We start from the raw sequence: 22,548 nt of genomic DNA on the forward strand, positions 1-22,548 counted from the left end.
CATATAAAATAGGCACCCCACTTTAAGTCAAGAGAGAAGCTCTGTCTCTTTCATCACTGATACTATCTCTGGAGACCAGCACAGGACGTGGAATTTCTTAGCTGTTTATTGCCTGTTTGCTAAAGAAATAAACTACCAAACAAACATAAATAAAAATATGTTCCTTTTGAGTACTACAAAAAAGGTTTTTTTTCACTCAGGTAAAATCATACTAAAGACAAACATTGAAAATTATTATTTAGGTCGATATAAATAATAACATCTTGCCCTTCATTTGGAAACAAGAATAACTTCCTAAGCACATCCAGAAAAAAACGATAAAAAAATTTGTTTTCATTGAAGTAGCTGTGGCTTTCACAGAATGCTATCATTCCAATATCCTAGTTAGCACTAAACCTATATAATACTTCCATATCCTTACAAACAGTACACTGAGTTATATAATATAAAAATAGCTTATTTAAAAATAAATTAATAAAATAGCTATATAACTATATGGAAACAAATTATATAAAAACACTTTTATCTGTAGAACTATAATACAGAGACTGCAAGGCCACAGGTCAACAATTCAAATTGCAAGGAAACCTTTTAAAAGAGAAATGAATTTGATTATCCAGGAAATTTCAGTATTATATAACTAAGCTCTTTAATGATATCTTTCGCATCATGGATATTGCACCACTGAGATCTTTGCAAGAGGGCTTCAAAAAGTTCATGGCAAAAATCGAATGAAAAGTAATGGAATCTTTCAAATAAAGTTTCCAAAGCCCCTTGTACTTCCCTATAGTCAATTCTATTATCGACAGGAAGGCAGACATGCTATCATCACAGACATTTGCTATAGAGATGCCACAACCGCTTCTGCTTCCTGCACACATGTGGTGATCGTCCACTACGCTAAACGAATACGCTGGGACGCTGTAAAGTACGCTGTAGTCACGGCAAGACTTACCCAGCACGATGACAACCGTCTTCAGAAGACTCATCATGGTGTCCCGATTCCGCCGGGGGCCGGAGCTATGCCTCGACATTCTCAGAGTCCTCTGGCGAACGTAGCCAAAGATATGCGCGTACAGAATCACCATGACCACAAAGGTCACCAGGTTGAAAATGGCCCAGAAGACTAAATACGAGTCACTGTAGAGCGGTGCCATGTTGGAACAATGTTCAATATCACAGATACAGTTCCAGCCTACGCTGGGGATAGCACCCATGACAATGGCCATAGTCCAAATGACCAGGATCACCACCACCACCCGCCTGTTGCTCATCCGGGTGTGGAGCTGCATGCGGAAAACCGTAATGTGCCTCTCGATGGCTATCGCCAGTAAGTTGGCCACCGATGCTGTCAGACTGGTGTCGATGAGGCCCTGGCGAAGGAGCCATGTGCTGACGGTCAATCTCCGAGTATTGGGTCCTGTGTTGAACATTAGGTAGAAGTAGGCCAAACCGGCAAAGAAGTCTGCGGCCGCCAGATTGGCCATTAAGTAATAAATAGGAAAATGGAAGCGGCGGTTGACGTATATCGCCACCATGACCAGGAGGTTGGCCAACATGATGAAGATACAGACAGTGATTCCAAGTCCCATCACCAGCTTGCTGACTGTGTTCCATTCTGTGGCAAGATACTTTCCACTCCGGTTATAAAAGAACGCAATAGACTCGTTGTAGAAGCACTGGGGTTCATTCATGGCTGGGAACTAAAAGAGAAAGGAGGGGAAAGGATGAAAATGCAGGAAAACAAATAGACTCCCCCACTCCACCCCACCCCCAAACCAACCTAAAAGAAACCACAGATCTGAATTTAGACAGACAGCTACAATAAATACAGCCAAAAAATAAAAGAAAAAAAATGACTCCTTGATCCTGCATACCATTCTGTGATTACACTGAAATTCCAAAGCTTCTCAGAGGATGTGTTCTCGAGATTAAAGACAGTGGGGCCTAAAGAAATGACAAGGTCTTTGCTTCGTGGTTGCACTTCATTGACATCCACTAGAAAAGCCACATGACCCAGAAATCTTACTTAAAATACAGGAGATGCACAAAGACTTCGCTGAACATTGCAATTGGGATATTTGTCATTGTGAAATCTATTTTGACCTGTTATTTACGGGATCATAAACATGGTTGGTTTATAGATAGGGTATTATTGCCCTATTATTCTATATTTATATTTTCACATAATATGTTCAATCTGTGACACACAGTTATAACTGCAAGACCCCACAAGGACCGTCAGTGCCAACATTTCAAAGAAGTCACTAGGCAACAGAGGTGCCTTTTGCAAAGCCAGCATTTGCTGCTCAGCATTCCTGTGGTCAGTTCTGTCTACCCCCATGAGTCTTCATCCTTAGAATAGCCTTCCTCAACCCATCTATAACACTTGAAGACTTTCATGTTTCATTTCGGGAGGCACAAAAATGTGTTACCTAATGTAACTACCAAAGACTAGTGGACACTTGACACTGCTGCACAAGAAGTAAAATATATTTCTACTACATGAAGTATATCTTTCAATGTATAAACTTATAAATGTTTTATAATTGGCCTATGTCTTTTTCAACATCAATTACATTTATTTGCCTATTAGTTATTTCTCATTTGAACCCAAAAAAGGTTGAGGCACCATACAGTAGCATAATATAGGCTTTCAGTAAAGCTATGAAAACAAAATTACAAAATGAAAAATAATGAGAAACTAGAAAATTATACATCAAATAGTATAAATCACTCTTTACTTTGAAAGATTCTCTAAAATTTTTTCACTAGAAACTATTTCTTAGAATTCACATTCAACCTTTGTCTCTTACATTGCTTCGCATAAGTTACTTGGCACACATGGCCACATCGGCACATCATTTATCAAATAGTCCAGGGACAAATGCCTACAAAATCGTGAACATTTCCCAAACAGGATGAAATGCGTATTAACTGGTCATTCTTCGGACTCATTGAGAGCAGGCAAACTGTGGCCCCTGAGCCATATGCTGTTCTGTTGGTGCGGACACGTGGCTCTGAAGTCAAATTGAAAAAAATGAGAGGATGTGATTCCGATCACGGTGACTTCATTTGTTTGTAAACCTAGACTTGCAGCTCTTGAATGATTTTTTATTGTTGTGAGGAACAGGATCAGCTCTTCTGTCTCAGGAGAGATGGTGTTGTTTTCATCATCCAAAGGGATATTTCAAGATCTATCTTGAAGTTCAATGCTGTTTGTGATATAATCCTATCTATCTGTCTTCGAGAAAATCCAGTCAATATAACTAGTATTCAAATGTATGCATCAATCACAAAAGCTATTGATGAAGAAATTGAATTCTACCAATGTCATGAGACTGAAATTCATTAAACATGCAATTAATATGCATTCATTGGTCACCACTGGCACTGGACTGCAAACATTGGAAACCGAGAGAAAGGTACAACAGTTGGGAAACGGCTTGGTGACAGAACACAGCTGGAGATTGCTGACAGAATTTTGCAAGACCAACAACTTGTTTATCACAAACACCTTTTCCAATATCACAAATGGTGACTATATACATATATATAAAATATCAAAGAACAAACAAATCTGTCTAGGAAGAAGTATAGTCAGAATGTTCCTTAGGTGCAAGGATGGTGAGATTTTATCTCAAGTACTTTGGACTTGTCAGAAGAGACCAGTCCCCGGAGAGGGACATCCTGCTTGGTAAAGCAGAGGAGAGGGCCAGGGAAAAAGAGAATGGGCAAGATGGATGGGCCCAGTGGCTGCATCGAAGGACTCATATGTGAAGAACAATTGTGCGGATGATGGAGGACTAGGCATTGCTTCATTCTGTTGAACACAGGATGGCTACCGAGTTGGAGCTAACTCGATGGTACCTAACAATGACAAACTACACCTTCTGATTCTTCCAATTTTACATTGGTCACGCTAGGTTAAGGAGGGTCTTTCCTTGACCCTTCTACTTCTTCCCAGTGGATTTCCCTCCCCTCCCTTTCCTTTCTTTCACTGGTTTTCCCCCAGTTATTATTTTGTATGTTGTTCATAGTGACAATTTTTAAATTATCTACTGTTATCAACCTTTTGAGCCCTTTATTCCTCTTCCCATCAGCAGCTGGCCAAAAGATGAAAACAGAAACCATCAGATTGGAACCTTTACTTTTCTCCTAGCAGAAGACAAAATTAACTGTTCAAAAACCCACGCTGTCTTCCTCTTCCGTTTACATGGGTAAGATATGCCCTTTACCCTCTTAAGTGCTTTGAATGCTATTCCCTTCAACATTTCAAGAATCTGGGTTTACACATTGTTTCATGTATCCTTCTGTATCTTCTATTTCTCTCCCTCCTAACAGAATTTTTTCCACTAACTTTTTTAAACCCTCTCATAAACTTAAGAAAAAGTTAGGGGATTTTTCGCTATATTTAGGACAATAAAGCTGAATTGAAAGAGGAATTAAAAATCTTCTACCATCTGCAAAAGGCAGCAGATCTGAAGGATGAGTGGAAGAGGAGTGGGCAGAACCATGAACGGCAGCGAGAAGGCAGTTTGAATAGAATCTTTCCTTCTCCCGGATCCAATGGGCTTAGGCAGAAACTCATACCAAGCGTGGGAGAATCCAGTACAACCATTCTTGAATTATACACCAATAAAACAGTCATAGCTATAATGACAGTAAATAGAAAAAAATATCAGCATAGTAGGGAAAAAAGGGAATCCCAATGGGGATGATTGAGTATAAAACAGGGGTCCTCACACTTTTTAAACAGGGGTCAGTTCACTGTCCCTCAGACCGTTGGAGGGCCAGACTATAGTTAAAAAAAAAAAAACTATGAACAAATTCCTATGCACACTGGACGAGTCGGCTGCTAAGAAGGACAGGCAGCAGCGGCAAAAACACCGGGTGGGCCAGATAAATGTCCTCGGGCTGCATGCGACCCGCGGGCCCTAGTTTGAGGATGTCTGCTATAAAAGGTAGGAGAAAATGCTTCCCTCAGTAGTTGGCTTAAGAACAAAAAAGAGTGGGAAACAGATTAAATTACATTAAATTTCTGATTGTGTTTTGTTAGGGAGCTAGCTGTGAAAATAGATCAAGTCTTTATGAGAAAAAAAGCTGGAAAAAGACATATAGACATTATTGGTTGCCTGTTGCTTCTATAACAAATTCCTACAGTTTTAGTGACTTACAACTGTACTTTATTATTTTATAATCCTGGAGGTCATATAACCAACATGAATCTCACTGGGCTAAAATCTAGATATCCTAAGTTTCTAAAGGAGTCAACTTGCGTGACTTTTCCAGATTCTAAAGCTGTCCACATTCCTTGGCTCATATTCTTCTTTCTTCTTAAAAGCCAGTATGGTGGGAGGGGGAGCGGGGAGGGAGGGGGAAAAATGAGGAGCTGACACCAAGGGCTCAAGTGGAAAGCAGGTGTTGTGAGAAAGACGATGGCAACATATGTACTAATGTGCTGGACACAAATGATGTGTGTACGTATGGTGAAGAGTGGTATGAGCCCCTAATAAAATGATTATATATTTAAAAAAAAAAAAAAAGCCAGTATGGTCCTTTCTCAGATCCAGCTCCTCTGGAATTGGCTCCTTTGTCTGCATTTTCCGCATTCAAGGGACTCTGTGGTTACACTGGGCCCATCTCGATAAGCTACCTACTGGTCTTTGCACGGTTCATTAAAAATACGTTACTTCATCTTCTCCAGCCACCACCTTGTCTTGGAAGATGTGCAGCCAAAGTGCTCCTTAGAAGCAAGGATGGAAAGACTTTGGACATGTTGTCAGGGGAGACCCTGGAGCAGGGCATTCTGCTTGGTCAAGTAGTGAAAGGGGCAGTGAAAGGGAGGACGGCCCTCAAGGCGATGGATTGACAGTGGCTGAAACAATGGGTTCCAGCTTAGGAACACTTATTAGGATGGCGCAGGAATGGGCAGTGTTGGTTCTGTTGTGCATAGGGTTATTATGGGTTGGAACCAACTATATGGCACCTGAAACAACGACTGCCATCGTTTGAACTCTTCTATTGAGTTCTACATCATTTCTTCTGTTTGCTTGAGCTATGTTCTAGAGCAGCGGTTCTCAACCTGTCGGTGGCGACCCAGTTGGGGGTCAAACGACCCTTTCACTGAGGTTGCCTAATATAGCCTGCATATCAGATATTTGCATGACGCTTCATAACAGTAGCAAACTTACAGTTCTGAAGTAGCAACGAAAATAATTTTATGGTTTGGTTGGGGGGGTCACCCCAACATGAGGAACTGTATTAAAGGGTCACAGCATGAGGAAGGTGGAGAACCACTGTTCTAGAGCAAAGTCTCAGTGTCACTTTTGACTTCTATTTGAGTCTTTTCTTTCTTTCCCATCTTTTTAATGACCTTTTGTAGACAGACCAAAAGGCAGCAGTTCAAACAGAACAAGAGAATGTTATATGATTTAACATCAAGGAAGACGTAGGCCATGGATCTATCCATTCCCTAAACATATTCAATCCAGACACAGAGCAAATAATACAAGAAGCTGGACTATATGAAGACAAATGGCCGGCATGGAGAACAACCCAAACTGCAATATGCAGAGGACTTTGTTCGCTGACAGATAAGAGGACTCAATACACTTACTAGTGACCCAAGAGTACAGTCTGCAGTGTGGGTTACACTTCAATGTCATGAACATTGAAAACCTCACAACTGGACCAATATGCAACATCTTAATAAAGGGAGAGAAATTTTGAAGTTGTCAAGGATTTATTTTACTTGGCTCCATGATCAATGTCTATGAGAGCAGTCACCTAAAATCAAAGGACCTAATGCACTGGAAAAACATCTGCCGCCAAAGTCCTCTTTAAAGCATTAAAGAGCAAGCATGTCACTTTGAGGACTAAGGTGTGCATGACCCGCACCAAGGTATTTTCAATCGCCTCCTTTATTTGTTAATACTGCACAGCGAAGAAGGAACATTGGGGAAGAATTGATGCCTGGAATCATGGTGCTGGTAACAATACTGAATATACCATGGACTGTCAGAAGGACAAACAAATCTTGTTTTGGAAGAAGCACAGCCAGAGTGCTCCTTCAAAGTGAATATGAGGAGCCTTTGTCTCTTATACTTTGGACAGTGATCAGGAGGGACCAGTTCCCAGACACGCTTGGTCAAATGAAAGGTTAGTGAAAAATAAGTTGACCCTGATGGAGATGGACTAGCAGTGGCTGTAACAATGGGGTTGAGAGAGCGTTGCAGGGCTGTGGCTACAGGATCCCTGCATGTCAGAATTGACGTGAGGGCACCTAACACCAAGAGCCACAAACAAGACAAATCAAGCCACGTCATTTCCTCTATCTGCTCAAGTACAACCAGGTGCTTGGGAGCTTCACTAAGAAAGTTCTCTGCCACATTTTGATGCCTATCAGCTAGCTGGGCATTATTTACGTTCCATAATTGTTCTGAGTCTCGTGTATGACTAGTAAAACTACAGATGATCTCTGGGACCTGTCCTACATTATGTAAAAATTTCTTAATTAGACTTTCTACATGTTTCAACCTGATCACCTTATTTCACTTAATTTATTTCCATCAGGTTGGCAAAATTGAGCAAGCCTTTAAACTTGAAGAATCGATGAAAACTGTCATACTGTGCTGGCAGGGAGGTTATTCAAACGGCTTAAAAATCAGCTTGGTAAGAACCAGTACATTTTGACATTAGGCCAAGAAATTAATCTCTAGAAAAACTCATATGTACAAGCATGTTCATTTCTGCTCTTTTATAACACCATCACCCTAGAAGCAAACTACATACCCATCAACTGGAGAAAAGATCAATTACAACCTAACCAGAAAAGGCACAATACAAACCAGCAGAAGTACAATGAAGGAGACTCCCTGATTTCCACCTACTAGCTTATGGAGATGCGTCTCAGTGTAGAAATGTTGAGCCCAGCCGTTAGACATTCTGACTCTGGAGTTAGGCAGTCACTCAGTTCACCAACAACCATATCCTACTCTTTTTCCTATGGGACAGAGCACTTATTACAAAGGGTAGCCTGATATTTGACAGTTGCTTTATTGCCAACCTAACTTTTCATAATCTTTGTGTCCAATGCTAAGGAACAGGCATTCTCTGCTCACTTCTCTCTCAGCCTGCGACTGCCCAGGATAATCATCTATGCAATGGGGATAACTTTGGCTTAAGATGAGTTCATAATTGATGCTACATAATTGCCAAATGACATACAGTAAATGAAGGCTGGTTCTTAAAATGATAGTCTTATTGCAGCAAGGTACAGTTCATAAGAGACAGAAACAGTCTAGACTCTATGATTAGATCTCCAGGGCTGGTAAAAACAGCAGGGCGTTGTCCCACCTTAGTGTTTCTTCCCCCCAAAATTGCGATTTTAAGGTTCAAAGAAATATTGCTAAAGCGCCTTAGACCAGTGGTTCTCAACCTTCCTAATGTTGCAACCCTTTAATACAGTTCGTCATGTTGTGGTGACCCCCAACCATAACATTATTTTCGTTGCTACTTCCTAACTGTCATTTTGCTACTGTTATGAATCGGGTGACCCTTGTGAAAGGGTTGGTTGACCCCCCCCAAAAGGGTCGCGACCCACAGGTTGAGAACCGCTGCCTTAGCAGCAGGAAAAGGAGAACAAGCAGAGGGCACCCTAGTCTGCAGTAAGAGGGGCGCCACACCCTCTCTAAAGGATAAAGGAGCAGGTCTAGTCGGCATTACACACAGAATTCAATGAGAAAGAAGAAACAATTGTGATAGGTCTCACTTGTGGTTTACCCTAGGTGCCCTGTACAATTTTGTCTTATGAATAGAAAGCTCAAACTGTATCCTCAGATTCCTAAAGACACCCTCTCCCCCTTTATCATTGCGTTTAAACACCAATGGGGGCTAGATGAATTTAGGCTGCAATACGAGAATAAATTTAACTTCTAACAGAAACATGCTTCAAGGTAAGTAAAGCAAAAATTTCAAATGTTTATCCCCACATGCATTTATTCCTGGCAGCGCATTGGCATTTTCCATGAAGTGTTTATCCAAGTTGGCTTCCCTTCCTTTGATGGATCTCCTGGCTCATCACATAAGCATGGCATCTACACAGACCACATGCAGGGGAACTACTTTCTCTGCCGAGAGAACTCCTAGAATAATCATGGGAGAAAAGGAAGAAACCTATTAAAGGACCGTTGCTAAACGAAACACTTAGCAGACACCAGGCCATTTAAGCTCATGTTTAGTGTTTTAACTTTAGAGAGGAAACAAGCAAAAGCGGGAAGAGATACCAATATTGAAAATCTCCTGGATGTGACATAGGATAGTCTATGGAATTGCTCTCTCCCTCTCCCACGGCAACACATGAAACAAGAATGACAAAGCACCATAGGGGTGGCTATGAGTTGGCACTGGCCCAATGGCAGTGAGGTCGGGTTTTGGGCAATGTAGTATATTTTGTTATGACGATCTTCAGGAAACGATGTCTCCAAATATGTGTCTTTCAACTATCTACTGTGGAAATGGACACTGGCAAAGAATTAAAAGGAAATCTGTTAAGATTCTATTCAAGTTCATGTCTTTAATAAAAGTCAAATTGTAAGGATCAACGTACCTTTGTTCCATTGACATCAAATCAAAATACGCACTTAACAAACAAGAGAAGGATAAAGTACCTTGTAAAGGACTGATGGTAAAGACGCCTTCTTTATTAGGTTCAGAGGTGTGAGAACTAAGTACCTTTGAAGTTCTCAGGCTCGCCCTCTGGCCCCTAATCCCAGCTGTGGGTCTGAGAGAGTTTCAAACCAGATCATTCTGGTTTGACCCCTGGCTGACAGTTTGTACTTCATCTCAGATACATTGGATCAAAATCTATCTTGTTGAAATGTAGATTCTGTTTCAGTAAGTGGTGGTGGTAGAAATAAGGAGCAATGGTGGTATAAGTGGTCACTGCAAGATCAGCATTAGAAAACCCCTAGGCCAAGGGTTCGCAACCTTCCTCATGCCAAGACCCTTCTATAGTGCCTTGTGATGTGGTGACCCCCCCAACCACAAAATTATTTTTGTTGCTACTTCATAACTGTAATTTTGCTACTGTTATGAATCATCATGTAAACATCTGATATGCAGGATGTATTTTTTTAAATCATTTTATTGATTTAAAAAATTTATTTATTGGGGGTTAGTATAATTCTTATCACAATCCATACATACATCCATTGTGTCAAGCACATGTGTACATTTGTTGCCATCATCATTCTCAAAACACTTGCCTTCTACTTGAGCCCTTAATATTGGCTCCTCATTTTCCCCCTCCCTTCCCCCTCCCTCATGAACCCTTCATAATTCATAAATTATTAATATTTGTCATATGTTACACTGTCCGATGTCTCCCTTGACCCACTTTTCTGCTGTCCACCCCCCAGGGAGGAGGCTATACGTTGATTCTTGTAATCGGTTCCCCCTTTCTACCCCACATTCCCTCCACCCTCCAGGCATCGCCACTCTCACCACTGGTCCTGAAGGAGTCATCTGTCCTGGATTCCCTGTGTTTTCAGTTGCTATCTGTACCAATGTACATCCTCTGATCTAGCCAGATTTGTAAGGTAGAACTGGGATCATGATAGTGGGGAGGAGGAAGCATTTAAGAACTAGAGGAAAGTTATATGTTTTATCACAGGATGTATTTTCATTGTTATAGATTGAATATAATTAAAGCATTAACTAAAGCATTTGCCCAGTAATTACAAATCATGAAGTGTTGTTTTACCTCCAATACTGCTGCTTTCAACACAGCAGCTGCTTTCTACACAGTAGCTGCTCTCTACACATGCGTGACTGGTCCACATAAGTACATTATGGCGCCAACCCTGTCACATACACCTGTATTTGTACAGGGTGTATGTGATGGGGTTGGCGTGATGATGTCATCATGCCTGGTACTCGTTTGTGGGTGCATCTGCACGTGGGCAGACCCGCAGGAGATGGATAGAGGAGCGGTGTGTCAGTTCCTAAGACCATCAGAAATATGTGTTCTCTGATAGTCTTAGGCGACCCCTGTGAAGGGTTGGGAACCGCTGCACTAGGCGCTCCATGGAAGAAAGACGAGGTGTTCTAGTCCTGCCAAGAGTTACAGTCTTGGCAAATCTCAGGGGCAGTTCTGGCCTGTCAGGATAGCTGGGAGACGGAATCAATACAATGGCAACAAGTTTGCTTTTCCTTTGGTCGTCTACTGGATTACACGGGAACTGCTAAAGCAAGGTCAGCAGTTCAAATCTATCAGCTGCTCCACCGAGAAAGATGCGGCTGTCTGCTCCCATCAAGAAGTGCAATCTTGAGATGCCATGGGGTCACTGGGAGCTATATCTACTTGACAACAGTGGGGTTTGGTGGGTGAAAATTCTCAGCAGATGGTCTCACTGGCTAGAAGTCATCGTGTGAGGGAAAACCAAACCACTCACACAGGTGTACTGACCCTTGCAGTAAAACGGAAAACGAAACCTTCCTCTAAAAGGCCACTCGCCCCATCGTGAAGTGATCAACCACAATCACTGTACCCGAGGCAACAGAAACAGAGTAATTACTAATTTAAAAACGGCGAGTTCTGTTTTTGAGCCCCCTGCATGCAGTTCAATTCCTCCTGGGCTGCAGTTCAGAACCCCCAGCAGCTCCGTGAGAGACGGACAGGGCTCTCTTCTCCTGTCCACAGTCAGTCTCAGAAACCCACAGGGGTCGCGCTGAGTCAGCACTGACTCGACGGCAGTGAGTTTGGGTTTTTGGTTGGAAATGACGACTCTATTCCTATCTGCAAACACTTCCTTTCAAGCTTCTTATTGACAAGGAAGCTCTTTATCAGCTTCTTCATGGATAAAATGATAAATCAGCTAAAACGATACTATTAGTCTAGTTCCGTCTCAGTTTTTACCCAACTGCAGAAGATCTAGGTTATTCTCAGTGTGAGAAAACAGAAACCCTTACAGTCCACGAGTAACACAGGGAATAATACAAATTTGTCCCACTTCAAAGTACAGGCCCTGTCTCTCGCTGACTCAACAGTAAGCCCAGCAGGAGGAACAATGAAAGCTTTCTTTCCTATTATTGTGTGAAACAATTGAAGGCGATTTGTTCCTATTAATGAGTTTATACCTAATGCTAAGCAGCCTTGTTTAGAAAAATGCTCTTTGTTACCAAATGAATAGAGTAGCAAACAAAACCCAAATTTTTGGGGTTTTTTCGTTAGAGAAGGATTTGGGTGCTTATCACATGTGAATACAGGTCCCTGAAATCACTCTAAAAGAATGTAAGTTGATATGTCAGACGATACCAGGCTATGTTCACTCATTTATTAGGAACAATGTATTATGCTTTGCCTACAGAGAGGCTGTATTTAAATTATTTTTACCTTCTCTGTGACTTGGGGAGAACAGTGAACAGGAAAGAATACACCCAGAGAGGTTTGGGGGCAGAAATATACCTAGGGTATGGCATGTGCCTAAGGCACCACTGGAGGGAGAAGGGAGGGCACCAGTGAGCAGTTTCTATTGGCCTTGGCAGTTTCTCTTGCCAGCAGTGGGGGGTCACTCAGCAACTTATAACTAATTGCCATTGGCATTATTTTTGGCAGTTTTTCCTCTGTTGAGGGGCAAAGGCACATCATTGTTGGGCTAAAATTTTGCAACAATGATACATGAAGAGTTGACACATATAGTGTAGCTTACTATAATAATAGACTAGTGTTGATCATAGAAGCCGTAGATCATCTTTCCTATAAAGCCAAAATTATTTACTGCTACCAAAAACAAAGTGTGCTGAGCCCTGTACAGAAGATAATCATATTCCAACCAGGAGACAACTGGAAAAACATTTGAAAAGTGATGGTAGGGAGTGAACCCTAATGTCAACTATGAGCTTTCATTAATAATAATGTATTAATATTGGTTTATCAACTGTACTGAATGCTGTAAACAAATACCAGATGTTAATAATAAAAGAAATCTTATGCAGGGGTTCAGAAGGGTGTATAAGAACTCTATACTTTATGCAAATTTTCTATAAACATAAAACTACACTGTATATTAAAGCATTGTAAAAAAAAATGACATATGGATAATTGGAAGGTCCATTGTTCACCAAAGGATTCTGGAACCAAATGACCACATTGTTTGCATATTTCTCCAGAAAAGCTGACTCTTTCCCCTTTGAGCTGGTATTCCTAGCTTATAGTTGAATCCTTCCAAATGGGCTTGATTCTCCCAATTATCCAAGGTTACAAATGTCCCCAGCATATGGTAAGAAAAATGGGATTCAACTACCCTGGGTGAGATGAATTAATGAATTTGTTCAAGTAAACTGTCAGAGTAGGGCTTGAATCCAAAGGTGAAAGTTCAAAATCATATTAACTAATAATATACAGGTTTCTTCAAAATCAATATTGAATTCCCTAAAATGGCTTGCAATGACCTTCAAAATCCTCTCGAGCCTTATAACTTAATCTAACGAGCTCCCTACCAGAAGTGTGCTTCCAGCATTAACATCCAGGTCTTGAAGCTGAAGAGTTGATTTATAGCATTTTCCAACTTCCATGGTGTAAATACTCCAACACAGTTGATTTCAAACTACCACCATGAAGTTAATCAGCTTATGAAATTCCCAATGATTCAACTATTAGTTCCTTTGACCTGGCAAAGCCGCCTTCAGAACACCAGGACTTCGAGCCCCACACCCACTAAACTGCAATGATGCTGAACTAACTTTTTTCTCAATGCTGTGATCTCTCTCATCTTGGTGCACTTGGCATTCACACATGCTACTTCCTCTCTTGCCAGAGTAACTCAGACATTAATAACTCATGCATTAATGCCCAGCCTGGTAGTCTCCCTTCCACAAGCATTCCCTAATCCTCCAAATCTGGTCTGCCTTATTCCTCCAGCACTTATTTCCTGTCACGTAGCATTCATAACACACATTGGAATTCTTTTCCTTATGCAAATATCTTTCATTGCATTGGACCTGGGGGGGCCGGGGGAGGAGTCTGTGTATCTTGGGGTTTGTGGTTTGTTTGTTTTTCTCTTGTATCTCCACACTTGCCACTGTGTTTCCTGGACAATAACTTAACTATCACATATGGAGCACTCTGTGCCAGGCAACTTCCAAGATTTGCACATATTTCATTCCATCCTGCAAACAGTCTTATGCGGTTGGTTTCACTATTATGATGCTCATTTTGATGCAGACATGGAGGCATTGAGAGAGCGAGTGATGCTCTTTCCCCAGGTCTCAGTCAGTATTCGAGCCCAAATCTGAACTCCTCCAGGAAGACTCAAGAGCCCATGGTCTTCGCTACTTTGCATTTCTATATAGGAAGTACTCGCATCATTAGTTAAAACAATCGGTAGGTGCCTATCAGAAAGGTTGATTGCAGAGTGGAAACATAAATTAAAACAAAAAGTATCAACCCTTAGGCACTTTGAGGACATTTAGAAATCTGAGGACTAAATTTAGAAATTGCAACTTGCTCTGAGTCAGTGCAGCCATTGCTTCGCCTGGGAAGGTTCTCTCTGGTCACAGATAACTTTTTCATAAAAGCAGTTTCGCTTGAACCTCATTTTATCTGCTGCCTGATTTAGCAGAACAGCATGCGGCTGTGAAATTTTGTTTCCTGCTCAGGAAAAATGCCGCAGAAATTGTGCAGCTTACAAGGACAGCACTATGGGAAAAACTCAAGTGTATGAGTGATTTTCTCATTTCAAAAAAGGTGAAATGTCAATTGATGGCAAACCTCCTTCTGGACATTCATCAACTTCATAAATAGATTAAATGTCAACTTATAGTACATTTGGAGTTCGTTCCACCAGGTCAGACTGTTTGTTAATCAAGGTTTCTATTTAAAGGTTCTAAAAAGATTGCATAACAGTGTGTGACAAAAAGGCCTGATTTATGGTAGACTGGGGAGTGGTTTTGCCACCATGACAATGCACCTGCTCTCATAGCCATCTCAGAGCACCAGTTTTGCAAAAAACCAAAAAAACCCAGCAAGCTTCTCTTGCTTTATGCACCTTACTCACCTGACCTCACTCTGTGGGACTTCTTTTGGTTTCTGTGGATGCAGAGGGACATGAAAGGACAGCGATTTGATGACGTAGAAGAGGTGAAGAAAAAAACGAGGGAGGTGCTGTCAGCCATCCAAACAGATGAGTTTGAAAATGTTTCCAAGAATGGAATCAGATTTGACAAAGGTATTAAGTGTACTGGAGAGTACATTGAAGGAGATAAGGTTGTTTTGTTTTAAAAAAAAAATTAAATACATAGCTTTGGAAAGATTTTGGGTTTGGGGGCGTACCCTCTTGTATATTTTATCTACAAATAGCCTACCTACAAAAACCTCAGAGCAAACACAGTTACATGAAAGTTATATAAGTATAAAGGCAAAATTAAATAAAAAGAAACTAAAGAAAAAGTTTAATATCATTTAAAGTTAAGTTTAAAGCAAAAGTATTAAGTGAAACACAGGGCGTTTCCTTTGTTAGTGAACCACAGTGAAGAAATCCAATAGCTATGTACAAAATAACTGCGTTAAAATAAAATGCATACAGAGAAAAGGCTATTATAGAGTGTGAAAAATATACAAACATAAAATCTCATTTCTGGACAGTTCTTATAGGTAAAAACAAACAATAAATTTATAAATATTAATAATTTTCTTGGGTTGATCACATACTTTCTAAGGAAATATGATGCAAGCACAAAATTTTAAATCTTAATAAATTCTAAGACCCAAATTAGTAAAAGACTTACTATAATCTCACCACAATAAAATATAAATCACAATACTTCAAATAAAAATTACTTTAAATTAATAACAAACACATACTCTAAAAATTGAAGAAATTCTGAACACTTTTTGGAGCAAAATAAAAATCAAAAGCATTTCAGAATATTTGAAGAAAACATCGATAGCATAGTCTGTCAAAATATAAAGGTTGCACCTAAAACTATAAGAAACACATATTCTTAGTGATTATTTTTAAACAAGAAAGGATAACATATATGGATATATGAGCATGGGTGAATGTGTGCGAAGAAAGTAAAGAGAAGGATTTAATAACCACACAATTAGAAATGAATTAAAAATAGGTAAATGAATAAAGGGGGGGGAAAATTCCCATTGAGTTCATTCCTACTCAAATACATATAGGGCTTTTGAGGCTATAAATCGTCATAAAAGCAGATAGTCTCATCTCTCTTCAATGGAGATGGTGGTGGATTTGAACCACTGACCTTGTGGTTACTAGTTCAATGATTACCACACAGCATCAACAGTGGAATAGAAAAGTTTATTCTTTTCTATTAGAAAAAAATAAATCAATAAAATGGAGTATCATCTACCTACTTTAATCAACAGGAAAGAGGAGAGCTAATGCAAAAAATAAGAATAACTTACCTATAGAGACAGAGGAGATTAGAAGAATTTTAAGTAACAATCAAACTCTATATAAATTCAAAAATATGGACAAAATCAATTATTTTATAAAAATTACCAAACTGATGCAATTATATTGTTTTTTCAAATGGAACATATCAATTGCCAAGCAGAAAAAGTTTAAAATTAGTGGCCTATCTAAAACCTACCCAAAAAGGTTTTAAAGTTCTTTCAAACTTTCAAGAAACAAATTCCATGATAAAGTATGACTAACCAAAGTAAAATTACTCTGGACTCATCTGATATCAAAACCAATAAAAGAAAGCACTCTCACTTAAAAATATTTATAAATGCTATAAAATCCAACAGCATATTAAGAGTATAAGCAGTACAAAATGTCATGACCGGGAGAATTGTTTCAGAACTAGTAAGTTCACAAATAAAGAAGTGAAAGTTAATGGAGAAAAGCAAATTTCCACGCTAAAACTGTATCTGATAAAATTCATAATATAAGCTTGTTTGTAATTTGTATGAAACAAGAACAGAAGGTTAAGTTCAATGACCACTCCTCAGCTCTTATTTTAAGAGGAACTGTCCATTGCCTTTGACACGGATGCAGATTCTTTCTTGAAACATTCTAATCTAGCTTCTTTATCCTCCTCGCCTTCTACCTTCCATTCTGGCCAGTCTCTGGGCTCGCTCCATTACTACTAGCTTCTTAACACCGTTATGTTCCAGAGCTCAGTCTTCATATCTCCTTTCTTTTTTCACCTTCACTCACAACCTTGATGGGCTAGAAGCGTGGCAGAAATGGATTGACAGCTTACAGACCCATCTCCAGTCTGGCCCTCCCTCCTGACTCCAGACTTCTGTATCCAACTCTGCCGGACATGTCCACTTGGCTGTCCAACACGCATCTCAATCTTAACAAGTTTTCTTCTACTTGTTGGTCTTCAACCAGTGCTTCAATGACCATTTCTACGCTTACCTCCTTGGACACATGTCTTCTAATGTGGAAACCAAAAGAGGAACAGGGTACATGTCAATGTATACTTTCAATAGATACTATCAATGTACTCTCTAGAGTGACAGTACCGATTTGCCTTCCCACAAAGAATTTACAAGATTATTCATCTCCCTATGTGTTTATGTTTAATATGACCTCTTTCTACCTTCGGTAGTGTTAAACATGTTAATTAAATGACTCATACGAAAATGTTTATATTACTCACCAACTGATAGTAGCTTGTGTAAAGACAAGTTGAGGCTGGGGAAATGCTGACTGATAAAGGCAGCAAGGCTAGGATGTTAAAATGCGTCACCCAGCAAACCTGTGCTCGGATCTAACTCACGTTATGAAATGCTGAGAAGAGCCATTACAAGGGAATAACAACACTGCACTTTGAAATGGTACCCTTATGTGAAAGGGACTAAATCCCTTTCCTCATTCATAAAGTCGTTCCTGTGTCAAAAATGAAACAAAACATCTATCTTAAAGGGTAGGGATAGAAAACACCCAAAGTAAATGAGGTGTTGAAATAGCAATAGGCTCTTTTCCAGAAGGAGGAATGCATATAGGGGCACTAACACTAACATGTCGGGATGCCATACAGCTTTCAATTGTTTAAAAACAGCGACGACACCCACATGTCAAAACCCCAAGGCCTTTTACAGAATTAATAAAATCCGTCTTTAAAATGTGCCTTTCTCTAGTCTCTTCCCTCCTTCTCAGTCTCCCTTTCTCTCACACATAAAAACCTACTTCAAACACACACACACACACACACACACACACACATTCAGCAGCCTACAAAATGATACGGGGGGAGGGGGAGTGTGGAAATAACCACGCATTCAAGAAAGAAGAAAATGTTCTAAAATTGAGCATGGTAATGATTATACAACTCTTAATATAATTGAACTATTGTTTGATATGTGGATTAGATCCCAATAAAACTGTTTGTTTTTTAAGTGTGGAACATTTTGTATTAGTAACATTAAAATGGTCTTAAAAGAATGGAAAACAACTTTGATATGGACACACAACAGAAGGTACCATCAATGAATAGTAATTAATATGCAAGGCACCTCATAATATGGATAACCGTAAAGGAGATTTACTGAACAAAATTCACCAACCACAAAAATACAAATATAACACTTTGTTAAAAGGTCAAAGGGCGGGAGAGGATGTCACAGGCTAGAATGTAAAGTGATAACTGGGGTGTAGGGAAGGCAACAAACAATAAAAGGGGGGTTGGTCAAAACCAAAGGAAGCAGGACAAGAGTTAACAACAACAGAGGCAAGAACGGTTACATATACAATCCTGTGATACTGGTGATGTACGTACATGCAGATGCTTGGATAGACAGACAGTTGAAGAGATGTGGGAACTAAAGTGGGAGTATACCCATGAATATATATTTGACAGAGGATTATTACATCTGTGTGTTTACCTTTGCTGCAAATATGTCCATGCATGGGCAAAGTGGAGCACACATGGGCAAAGTTCTGGAAACCTGGTCCAAACCGGATTCCTTGAAGAAGAGAGTCAATGCGCTTGGGGGTCAGGACCACCATCTGGATCAATCATGTAACATAGATCACAAAGACCATGTTCGATATCCTACTTTGGCAAGTATGACTGGGATCTTAAGAGCTCATTAGCAGGCGTCTAAGGTACATCTATTGATCTTTCCCCATCTGGAGGAGAGACGACTGATGAAAGTCAAGACATATGAAAAACCCCATCTACTGGACTCCACAACCATGAGACCAGAAGAAGTAGATGGTGACCAGAAGAACCGGCGAGCACTAGACCAGCTGCTCTGGCAAGGATCGCTCTTGAAGATGTTGGACAGAACAGGAGAAAAATACGTAACAAACCCCAAGTCATGAAAGAGACGAGGCTTGCTGCTGGGATGGAGACTAGTGAGCCCCTCAAGACTGTGGCCTAGTGACCCTTCAGTACTCATGTGAACTAAGCTCACTCCATGTCAGACCTATCAACCATTCAGCATCAAAGGAGCAGTGTTCACTTAAGGGCAGAGGTTCAGAAAGGAGGAAGAACAAAAACAGGTAGCCGGGAGGAAAGGGGCAAGTGTTGGTACATTAAAAGGGATTGCACTAAATGCAGTGAAACAAAGTATGCATGATTTGCTTAATCTAAAACTGATATTTGCTCTGAAGACCTTCACCTCATCCACAATAAAAAAGTTTTTAAAAATTGCTATCAAAATATCCTTTTCTTTAACTTAGGCCTAAAGCTGACCAGCATGAGTAAGACAGAACTGACCTTCATCATGGTAGAAGACAAGTCAATGGGAGAGCGCCCATGTTCCTGTGTTCAACACCTGCTGTGCTTTATATAGACTCAACCTTGTTGTTGTTGTCAGGTACCAGTGAGTCAGTTCTGAAAGCCAACCCTGCACCCTCACAATCCTTGCTATGCTTGAGCCTGTTGTTGAAGCCACTGTGTCAACACTGAGGGTCCTCCGTATGTGTGTGTGTGTAACCTCATCTTCCAAGCAAAAATGGCCTTCTCCAGAGACTGACCCCACCTGATCACATGTCCAAAGTGCCTGAGACAAAGCCTCGGTCGCTTTGCTTCTAGGGCACCTTCAGGCTGTACTTCTTCCAAGACCTATAAAGCCACCCTGTAAGGTGTGATTGCCTAAGAGGAAGTTGAAGCTCAGAGAAGTTGATATGCGTAAGGCTGCTTACGTGGCAATTGGAGAAGCAGGAATGTGAACTCGGACCTACTGACTCCAGAGTCCGCCCCCATGGTACCCTTCTTTCTGCTGCAGCTGAGAGTCCAGTAATACTCAGCTAGATCAGCATGTACAATAACCTGCATCAAGACAACGCTCCCACCACATGACTTCCACTGCATTCAACAGAAAAAGTAACAATTCATATGACAGCTGTTCAGAAGTTTCTGGAATTGCATTTTGTTTTCAAGACTTCTAGAAAAGGTCAAGGCAAAATAAAGGAATGTAATAAAAGAGAGAGATGAGGAGTTAAGAGAGAGGAAAAAGGGAGGGAAGACCAGGATAATACAGTATTCAATGAACTTATTATAAATCAATCTGTTATGTCTCATTAAATTCCAAAAGGTCGAGGGAGGGAAAGCCGTAGGACTTGCCACTGATCATCCTGATTTGGAGCTTGATTCCAATAATAATAATAATACTCAGTCAACAGAAGCATTGAAAACCCAGGCCTGCCAGGACAAAGACCAGCTCACTACAATCACTTGTGCACTGTCCCAGCTGGCTCCTGAACTAAATGGCAGCTCCTTCACAAAAGCACTATCATCCCAGTACACACCACGTCACAAAGGGATACGTATGCGTCCTAGAGGCAAATACACTCTCAAAAACCTAACTTAAATATGACCAACCTCCAGGTAGCCAACCTCAGACTAAAGGAAGACTCCTACTTCCCCTTCAAGGTCATGTCAAGGTCATGTGAATTGACGCTCGCTTTCAATCAGATCAAAAACGCTTGATCACAATCACCTTTACTCGCCGCACATGCAGCTTGTAAATCATTGGAAAAAAACCCAACTCACTGCCCCTGAGTGGCCCTGGGAAGTCAGAGCAAAACTGCTCTCTTGAGGGTGCGTGAGGCTGTCAAGTATTGTGGAAGCAGAAAGTCTCATCTTCCGCCCCGCAGAACAGCTCAGGGTTTGCACTACTCATCTCGCAGTTAGCAGCCAAATGTGTGACCTTCTGCACCTGCCCCAATTTACCCACAAGTTGGATTGAAAGACACACTTGGGAATGAATCCCAAGTGTATTGAACCAACCATCATTAGCTCAAACCTTTACTACTTTGGTTACTTACCTTGGGCTGTGAAATGACAGGGGTTGAAGTAGGGTCGGCCACCATGGTTGTGTTCATGGGAGATGGCCTGGGTTCCAGCACGATAGCTCTGGGCACGGGACTCAAACTCTCTTTTTGCTCATCAGAGTGCCGTCATGCCAGGAGAAACTGTGTACCTGAAAAAAAGGACCAAAAAGAAAGAAAGAAAAGTCAATTGAGCCTACAAGGATTAATTCACTAAGGGGAAGCAAAATTCCTTTAACAGAAGAAAATTTGGGGGTTAATTTAAAGATTGACTATCGTAAGTAGCATCTAAATTTTAGATGCTGAATAGTAGGCAGCATCTATATTTCAGTTTCTAAAACATAAAACCATAAATCCTGTACCATTTTGCCAAATGATACTAAACGGATGTGTTTTCATGTTTGAATGCAACACTGCGTGCTGGTTCAATGTTTTAAGGAGGCTGCTTCACGTGGAGGGGGTTGGGCAAAGGGCAGGGGTGAAGCCATCCTGTTGTTAACCAGAAAGGAATTGAATAGTTGAATAGTGCAGAATGGAGAAATGACTGTTTTATGCCTGAAGAGCAAAGACACGAATGCCATCAAGTGTCTTAAAAACCCACCCATTTCACCCCTGTCCTTTTGCAGATAAGAACGGACCAGAACACATTTAACTCATGGCAGAACGAGGAACCCCAATTCCCAGACCAATATGGAACATAGTTGAATATGTTCCATGATGACATTTCCCCAAGGAACTTAGTTACCACTTCAAGATTTTTAAAAGGCAAGACATCTCACAGTTAGAGGAGTTTGCCAAGGAGTGAGTCAGGTAAGTACTTGGATAGATGGATGGGAAGCTTAAAACACCCGAGCTACAAAATAAGGAATTCTCATGCACTACCCCGGAGTCAATTCTGACTGACAGCAACCTATAGGACAGGATAGAACTGCCCCTGTGAGTCTCTGAGACTGTACCTCTTTAAGGGCATAGAAAGCCTCGTCTTTCTAATGTGTGAGAAAAATCTAAAATCCTTTGAGCATTACAATAAGCATATTAACACCCATTACTATTATATTAAGAAAACTCAGAAAGAATTTATTCCTTATAGTAAAGCATCGCTTACTTTTGTCAAAAGACAGAAGTGATGTTTTCCTACTTCAATTTAAAAGGTTTAAATTTATTTAAAAGGTTTACTTTAAGAGAGTGCATGCCTACCTAACAATATCATTTCCCTGATTTGAAAGTTATTTATTGAGCAGCTACAGTGAGCCAGGGGCCTCATGAGCAAGGCAAAGGCAGC

At 40.5% G+C, this 22,548-nt stretch overlaps 1 protein-coding gene across 3 annotated transcripts in view; it reads right to left on the minus strand.

Moving 5' to 3' along the window:
- The window catches only part of LPAR1 (lysophosphatidic acid receptor 1), a 147,955-nt gene that overhangs the window by 50,782 nt on the left and 74,625 nt on the right, over positions 1–22,548 (minus strand). For all 3 annotated transcript variants that reach the window (XM_045296596.1, XM_045296597.1, XM_004710950.2), the window contains 2 exons: positions 21,264–21,418; positions 956–1,703 (listed from right to left, as the gene is read on the minus strand). In XM_045296596.1, coding sequence (XP_045152531.1) covers positions 956–1,703; positions 21,264–21,320 — 805 coding nt within the window. In that variant the 5' untranslated portion in view covers positions 21,321–21,418. The remainder of the gene's footprint in view (positions 1–955; positions 1,704–21,263; positions 21,419–22,548) is intronic.

This window comes from Echinops telfairi, unplaced genomic scaffold (assembly GCF_000313985.2).
Source record: "Echinops telfairi isolate 266 unplaced genomic scaffold, ASM31398v2 ScPeMD7_7410;HRSCAF=8448, whole genome shotgun sequence".
In the NCBI taxonomy this organism is placed as follows: domain Eukaryota; kingdom Metazoa; phylum Chordata; class Mammalia; order Afrosoricida; family Tenrecidae; genus Echinops; species Echinops telfairi.